Here is an 8520-nt window from a genome sequence, read left to right on the forward strand (position 1 = left end):
CACGTCCCTTAGCCCATTATAGGGAAGTTTTAAAAAATAATTATTTTTTAAAATGTTTTTATATATGTGGGGAGCCACCCAGATAGTAAAGTTGTTATTATGGAATAGGATGTCCCTATTTTCGTCGGAGAAATGTTGGAGGGTATGCATCTTTGATTCACTACCAATAAGATTCTTTTGGTAATGTAATGAAATCTTCGTGTGTGTTTAAGAGGAACTACTATGCCCAGGCAAGTGTGCTTAAGACTGCAGTTTTAATATTTCTTAATTATGGCTGGATCGTGCCCCATAGTTCCTTATTTGTATTTTATTTCTCTTTCTGTGTCATTAATAGTTGTAAGCCACTATCATTTTGTCATGTGCCTTTTTTGCCTTCCTTTTTTTAAAAAAAAGCTCCAGTATTGCTGCCACGGTAACAGTTTCTGGTCCTAGATGTGATATGATTTTTAATTGTATTTTTAAAGATATGCCCTAGACCGATGCAGTGAAACTTGGGAGAACTGGTTTGGGAGCCCCCTGTGCTAATGTCAATGTTTTCAGTTACTCCAGACACAGATTGCAAAAAATAAAAACCTCCCCGCACAAGGCTTTCTACAGAACAGTGTTCTCCTTTTTATTTTAAGCTAACAATTTCTCCTTCCTTCCCACCCAGGAGCCTCTCTCTCAAGATTTGCAAAAGCAGAAAACAAACCTGCCTTCTGCCCCCGCTCCCTTCACTGGTAAGAGAAAAAGTTGCCGCGGATGATAAACTTAACGCCAACACAACCATCCAAAAATCTCCGTATCCACCAGAGCCAATAGCAAGCCGGCTTCCTCACATTTTCGCCTCCCCCTCTTTCCAATGCACGCCCTCCCTGCCTCTGACGTCACTTTTCACCAAAGGCAGCAATAGCAACTTGGCGTCGTTGCTGCACCGTCCCTGTCTTGCGTAACAGGGGCGCGGAGCTGCCAATCAGCGACAAAGAGCCAATGGAGTCATTCTTTCTGAAGGAGCGAGCAGGCGAGAGGGAGCTCACAGCTGCTGGCAATGACAGATGACTTTGGACTCGGGCTTTGCAAAATGGCTGCTGATGACGACAAACGAGGAAGGTAACGTGAACGACGTGTCCCCCTCCCACCAAGACGGGTGATTGACGTGCTGCTTTGTGAATAAAGAAGGGCAGGATTAGGGCAGTCTGGATTATTGCTTTAAGAAAGCCTGATGTTGGTGCCTGTGGGTTTTCTTTTGGTACTATATATGCCCAACACTTTTATTTTATTTTTTGGTGCTTCATAAATAATTATTTACTTTCATTGAAAGTAAGCACAGTGATACAAGAAGGTCAGCGAAGGAATAAAACTAACAATCTTTAGGATGTTGAATGATTAGGTCCTTAATTATATCATACATAGCTTTTCCTGTGACATGCACATTGAAACTTTATTTACTTTTTAAAAGTATTCACGTGTGCTTCCTCCACAAGGAACTTGTTTATTATTTACTTAAGGTGTTGATATGTTTTCCTCACAAGGTAACAAGACAGAATTACGACATTTGTCTGGGCAAATATTTACATAACGACTTTTAAGGCATAAGCAACCTTTCGAAGCAGTTTACAGTACTGTTAATATTAAAACAATATTTATTTACTTATTTTTAAAGTTACTTCCTGTGCAGAGGTTGGAGACTAGCAATGCAGTCCTACGCAAGGGACTCTGAAGAAAGTCATATTGAGTTCAGTGAACTTTCTTCCAAGTAACTGGATACTGTATATGAGTGCAGCCTAAAGAACTGAAACTGTTGAGAGGAGCCACCTTGAGGATTTTTCAGCCTTGTGCAACCCTGAGACAAGCTTTTTTCTTAGTGCACCTGGAATGGTTATATAACTCTTCAGGTTTCTGCTCCCTTTAAAATTTGGTTTATTTCTAAAAATTCAATCACACACCTTCAACACCCAAATGTGTCCCAGGGTGGCGTACAGTGATGATAAAATACAATTAATAAAGGTAAAACTCTTACAGCACAATTCAAGGAATGCAACCTCAGAAGCTTCACTGCATTCCATAGGGCCTGCTACTACCAGGTTGCATTCCTATGCATGTTTACCAGGTAGGATGACCTACTGAGACTTACCGGTACTTTGCATAAACATGCTTTAAGATTTGGCAGTGCAGCTACAACCTTACATTCCTTTGACCTCTGGGACTTGCATAATGTTTAAAATCCTGTTACCCGGTGGGCCTTTTTTTCTGTAAATTTATATACTAACCGGAAATATTTCCAAGCAGTTTACAAAACAATAAAATATTAAAAGCTTAAATGTAAAGTGAAATAATGATCAATAAACAGCAGAATAAAAGGTTTATTCAAACCATCTCATACAATGCTGGATTTGGTTATACAATGCTGGATTTGGTTTCTAGTTCCTGATTTCTTATTTGCTCAGAGTTTGAAACACCTTTTAAAAAGGAGATGTGATGTGTCCCTCCAAACCCAAAATAAACATTAGAATTCCCTGAATCTTATTTCTCCATTACTGGTGGACTCCCTACTTCGAGTACAATAATAATGTTATTCAAACAAAATTATTGCACTTGTGAAACGCTCATAAATGCCTGATGACATAATAAAGACCATATGAAATAAGCAACGGGGAGGGGCATCCCAAAATCTGCTATAGGCCAGCACAAATGATACACCAGTGCATATGGGACAGGTATCTACAAGATAATGTCGGATCCTGCCTGGCCCAGAACTCCTTGTGGGCAAATGCCTCTGTCAAGGGCACCAATAATTGCAAGAAGGAAAAGAAGAACTGATGTTGGCCACTCCAAAATAAGTCTTTGGCCACTTTATTTTGGCCCATGAATGCATTTGGAATTTTGTGGAGAGTGTCCTGGGCACAATCTCCTCTGGTCACATCCTTCTCTGTAAAATGCACCACCTCTGGACAGAAAGAAAGCACACACATATTCTTTCCTGTCTCTAGTAGTACTAAAATGGATCCTAGTTGCATAGGACTGCCTAATTTTACATGGAGGCTTCCCACCACCAAAAAAACCCCACCCACTTTCAAATTAAATCTTGGCAGGCAGCATAGTTGAAATGATTGATCCTTTGCATGCCTACCATTAGTCAAAAATATTGATCCAAGGCTTCATGGATTTACACAGAATCACAATAAAACCACCACCAAGTCACTAAATACATCTGTGAATACCAGCATGACACATGATATGGTGGTGGTTTTGAGGGATCGCTTGCAAAAAAATTATAAGGATCCATGTGGATCAGTCCGTTGGATACATGTTTTTTCCCATCATAGTGCCGGAAAGCAGCTTATCTCTGATTTTTACAGTTCATGATCTGTGATTGATCCGGGGGATGACTCATGAAAAAGGAAATGTCATGGTAATGCCAAAACAGGCAAGTTAATTTTCAATCTCTGTGTCTGTATGGAACAAGCAGCGACAGTCATTTGATATTCATTAACATGTATTAAATGGTGTGTGCAGAGTTTTTGATGTATTTGCACAATAGTGAGACCACAAAAATGTTTCAGTATTAAACTCTTATTTTGTGCAGTTGTAAGATTTGCCATGGACTGTAAGAAATAGCTCTTTTTAGAATAAAACAGGCCATGCTCATAACCATCCCGTTGTTGTGCTTTATTCATTATGCTTTTTGTTCAAAGCTTGCTACATTACTAAACAAAGTGCTATTAGATTACTGTCAATATATATATGTTGCAGACAATTTTCCAGTTGTGTTTGCCTCTAGGTGAATACAAATTTATTGTTGGCCTCTAGAGATTTGGATTAGTAGAATATTTATTTGCAAGAATATGAACAGATTTGTTTAATATTCCTCTTATGCTAATCCTGGAGTGAAAATTCAGGTTTTTGTGAAATGCTTGCTCTTTTTGCTTGTTCTAGAATAAGTGTGAAAGATAAAGCTATACTGAACTTAAAGAAGTTTGATGTTGGAGACAGATTTTCTCATATAACACTTCCAAAAGCCTCTGTTCTTATTCCGCTGATGGTTAAGGATGGAAAGCTGTGGGTTCTTTTCACTGTCAGATCAATGAAGGTATGAAAATCTGGAAGAAAAAAACTTCCATAACTTGTAAGGTTTGCTGCGAAATATATTGCCTGGTGTCAATGTGTGAGAAGAGAGAATGCGAGTAGTATGTAGTCCAGGGGTCTGCAACCTTTAAGACAAAAAGAGCCACTTGGACCCGTTTCCAAAGGGAAAAAAACTGGGAGCCGCAAAACCATTGCGACATTTAAAACAAATATAACACTGCATATATTGTTTCTTACCTTAATGCTATATATACAGGATCTTCCTCCTCGCAGTCGTAGACCTGCATGCACGCTGCTGCCCTCTGATCTGACAGCGGGCGGGAAGGTGACGTCGGGACAGTGCGTGACTAACGCACGCACCGCCCCCATGCGATGTCACAGCCAGTACAGTGCCCACCACAGTGGGGAGTGTCGGGGCGCACAATGCGCCTCCTCCCCTCGCTAGTATCCGCCCCGGAGCCGCGGCGAAGGTGTAAAAGAGCCACATGCGGCTCCAGAGCCGCGGGTTGCAGACCCCTGATGTAGTCAAATCTCTCAATTGTATGTAAGAATAGCTGGATCAGACCAGTGCCCATCTTTTTTCTACCCATTTTCTCTATTCCATGCATGATTCTTTACAGTTCTTGGAGGTACAAATATTTCAAAAATTGGAAATCATAAGGGTTGAAAAATTTCCCCTTCCATCTCTGCAATTTTATATCTCTCCTTCCTTGCAGAATTTAATCTTCCATGCATAACAATGTATAGTGTAACAGTTGAATAAATTCATTAATCTAGTATGCATGCAAAATATCAGTTGCAAACTATTGCCAACATAGGTTTTTATGCAGAGAGATTGAGAACCATATAGAAGACGGTAATGTATGACTTGTAATATACAAGTTGTTTAATAAAAAAAAATGGGGAATCCTGATATGTTAAGAACTGTCGCTTAAAATAATTACTTAACAAGGCTGTTCTTCCAAATCCTAGCTGAGAAGATCCCCAGGAGATGTGTGTTTTCCAGGAGGTAGAAGTGACCCAACAGACAGAGATGAAATAGCAACAGCTCTCCGTGAAGCCAAGGAAGAAGTGGGGCTCCATCCTGAACAGGCTGAAGTCATCTGTAGGCTTCTACCTGTAATAGATAAAGTAAGGTGTATTTAGATAAAGTATAAGGCACTTGCAAGCATGGGTACCGATTTATCTCTGACCCTGGGTCCAGTTCTTTCTCCTGCTCCTTCCTTCCTGCACTTAACTTACGTTACTCTTTAGATTTCTCCTATAAGCTCTTATTCTTTTGCTGCTCCATCCAACTTGGGGTTGGATTATAGTAACAGTAATAAGAATTTTATTATCTGTACTCTGACTATCTGAGTGGGTTGCCCCTGCCACTCTGGGCAGATCAGTTCTGTTAACTGACCTCTCTGGTTAGGGTTTAGGAGAGAGTCTCTGAATCTGCACAGGTAGCCAATATGGTGTGCCCCACAGTGCACCATGTGGTGGAATTTGGGCTCTCAAATTTCAGTGGTGCCCTTTGCAATGCTAAAATTCAGTGTGTCCCCCTCCCATACTCCGTTCTGCAGCATTGTTGTAGAGCCCCCCTGCAACGTGTCACCCAGTGCGGCCAAACCGACCACAGCACTCTAAAACCACTTGAGCTCTACATGTTGCCTCAGCAAGCATGGCCAGTGGCTATTTAAGAATTAAAAATTTTTTAGGGCTGATGGGAGTTTTGGTGCAGTATCTGGAGGCAAACTGGTAACCCCTGTTTTCCGCTGATATTTGTAGTGTTTTGCCCTGACTTTTGGTTGCTATAAAGAGCCAAACCTTTTTTTTTTCCTTTTCAGACTCGTTCTTTAGTAACTCCAGTTGTCGCCTTCATAGAGGATACATTCCAAGCCCGTCTTAATCCAGAAGAAGTCAGTGATGTGTTTTCAGTACCATTGGAGTATTTTATTAGGCCTTTAAAGTACACAGGCATTCCCAAAAAGATGGGCAGTATTGATTATTTATTGCATTCTTTTGAATATGATGACTCGGAACGCAATACTTCATTTCGAATATGGGGACTCACAGCACACTTTGCAGTATTCCTTGCTCTTGCAATTTTTAGAGAAAAACCAACATTTGAAGTTCCGTATGATCTTGATAACTGGAATTCTTCAGTTGAGAACCATTTCATAGAGTTAATCAATATGGTGAAAAGCAAACTTTAATGTATGGAATTGTTTCTCCTGTCAAAACTTATTCTGCTTATAAGTTTAGCACACAAGTTGCTTCAAATATATTCCCTTAAATTATATCCATAAATTATATTGAATTCTGCCATTTTATAGGTCCAGTATTGAGTAAAAATATCTTGATATAGGATTACATGAAATAAAATGCACTGATCAGTATTTATTTCATAAAATTTATACACTACTTGATTGTAAAAATAAAAAACCCACCTCAAAGCAGTTTATGAAAAGATAAAACAAGAAAAGCAATAAAAAATACAGTCATTTTTTAGAACATACAAATGTTAAAATTACCTCATTTTTTTCAGCATCTGGGTCTAAACAAGAAAGTTGTGCCACATACTCCATTGGTCTACTCTGTATCATAAGGAACAAAAATTAAATTCTCATCCATTTCTCTGGCTGCTATCCTTTGTATACTTTGGTGCAAGTGCCATTGAGCTCTGTAGGGCTTGCTTACGAGTAGACAAACATCTGATTTGGGAGTGCAATATGACAGCTTCTATATATTGTCTACATATTGGCATTTGCCCTCTTTAAACAACATGGAAGTGGCAATCAGTAGAAAATTATAGTAGAGACTTGCAAATTTCACGATTGATATAGCCCATTGTTAGCTTGTCTGTCACTGCTTGTATAATATGTAGAAGAGAATCTGTGAGCCTGAATAATGTTTGGGAAATCTACCTTCATTTCCTGGTGTGGGTCCTAGATGCAGGTTAATATATATTAAGGTGCTGGCTTCCTCTGTACCTCACTTCCAGCTTGCAAAACATAGAGGGGGGGGGGGCAATCTGTTATTTGCTTACAGATGGGATACAAGAGATATATGTTTGCCTTAGCAGCTCTGCAGATCAGACAGAATTCCATTGTCCCATCTGCTGGAGACCTCATGTGCTAAGCGTACTTCTACACTGTTTGTATTCTTTGTGATGACAAATGATTCCTAACAAATCTGACTGACCAATACTGGTCATTGACCACAGTAAAGATATTGAATGCTTTATTGACTGACCAATTTACAAAATAAATAGGAGATGGCTCGTGACTGTTGGATTAAGATGAGGTTTATGAGACGATAATCACTTCTCACTTTCTCATGATGCGAAAACTCACGGACATCAACTGAAGCTGAATGTTTAGGACAAAAAAACCCAAAGTATTTGTTCACACAACTCATAGGTGTGGAACTCGTTCCCACAAGAGTCAGTGATGGCTACCCACTTGGTTGACTTTAAGAAAGGATTAGCCAGATTCATGGCTATCAGTGGCAACTAGCTGGGTCGGGTATGATCTGTCTCCATGGCTGGAGGCAGAATGCTTCTGAATACCAGTTGCTGAAAACAGCAGGAACAGAGAGTGCTCCTGCACTCGAGTCCTGCTTGCGGGTTTCCCAAAAGCATCTGTTTGGCCACAGTGAGAGCAGACTGCTGGACTAGATGAGCCGCTGGCCTGAACCAGCAGGCTCTTCTTATGTTCTTATTACTTGTTTCATTCTCAACCTCACTGGGCTTTGAGGATAAAACGAAGAAGCTTCATGCACTTGATCATTGAAGAAAGGATGTGACAAATACACTACATTTGTAACTTGAGGTACAGCACCAGGCATAGCAGGACTTGCAGTTTTGCTTGAGGCCTCTGGGTGGGGCAGTTAGACATTTAACGTAAACAATTGTACTTTTAAACACCCATGTTTTGTCGCTTATTATTGACTCAAATTTATGTTACTTGAAATAAAGAATAAAACAATTCTTGGTGAGTCAGTGAGGGAGTGAATTCTTTAGGGATCTGGCTGGATTGTTCACACTTAAGAATTTGATAGATTCTGTTCACCCACATGTATCTTATAAGTATAGCGTATGACAAAGTCCCCAATGATATTTTTGCAGAGCAGCTGGTAAAATGTGGACAAGATAAGGTGAATTTATAGCTAGTTGACTGACCACACCCAAAGAGTACTCACTAACAGTTCATCATCATCCTGGAAAAATGTGACAAGTGAGTACCACAGGGTTCTATCCTGGGCCCACTTGTTCAACAACTTTATAGATGACATAGTTGAAGGTATTGACAGGATTCTCATCAAGTTTGCAGATGACACCAAATTGGGAACGGTAGCCAATGCTACAGAAGACAGAATTGAGTTTCAAAATGACCTTAACTGGAGAACAGGGCCCAAATTAACAAAATGATTTTCAATAGGGACAAACGTAATAACCAACAGCACAAATTT

General features: G+C 39.9%; 1 protein-coding gene across 1 annotated transcript; it reads left to right on the forward strand.

Annotated features, from left to right (window-relative positions):
* Positions 1-864: 864 nt before the first annotated feature.
* Positions 865-8046, forward strand: NUDT7 (nudix hydrolase 7). Its single transcript, XM_028739633.2, has 4 exons — positions 865-1089; positions 3916-4069; positions 5038-5196; positions 5895-8046. Exons 1-4 carry the CDS (start codon positions 1028-1030, stop codon positions 6261-6263), a joined length of 744 nt encoding a protein of 247 aa, XP_028595466.2. The 5' UTR covers positions 865-1027; the 3' UTR covers positions 6264-8046.
* Positions 8047-8520: the final 474 nt, after the last annotated feature.

Source organism: Podarcis muralis, chromosome 7, assembly GCF_964188315.1.
Source record: "Podarcis muralis chromosome 7, rPodMur119.hap1.1, whole genome shotgun sequence".
In the NCBI taxonomy this organism is placed as follows: Eukaryota; Metazoa; Chordata; class Lepidosauria; order Squamata; family Lacertidae; genus Podarcis; species Podarcis muralis.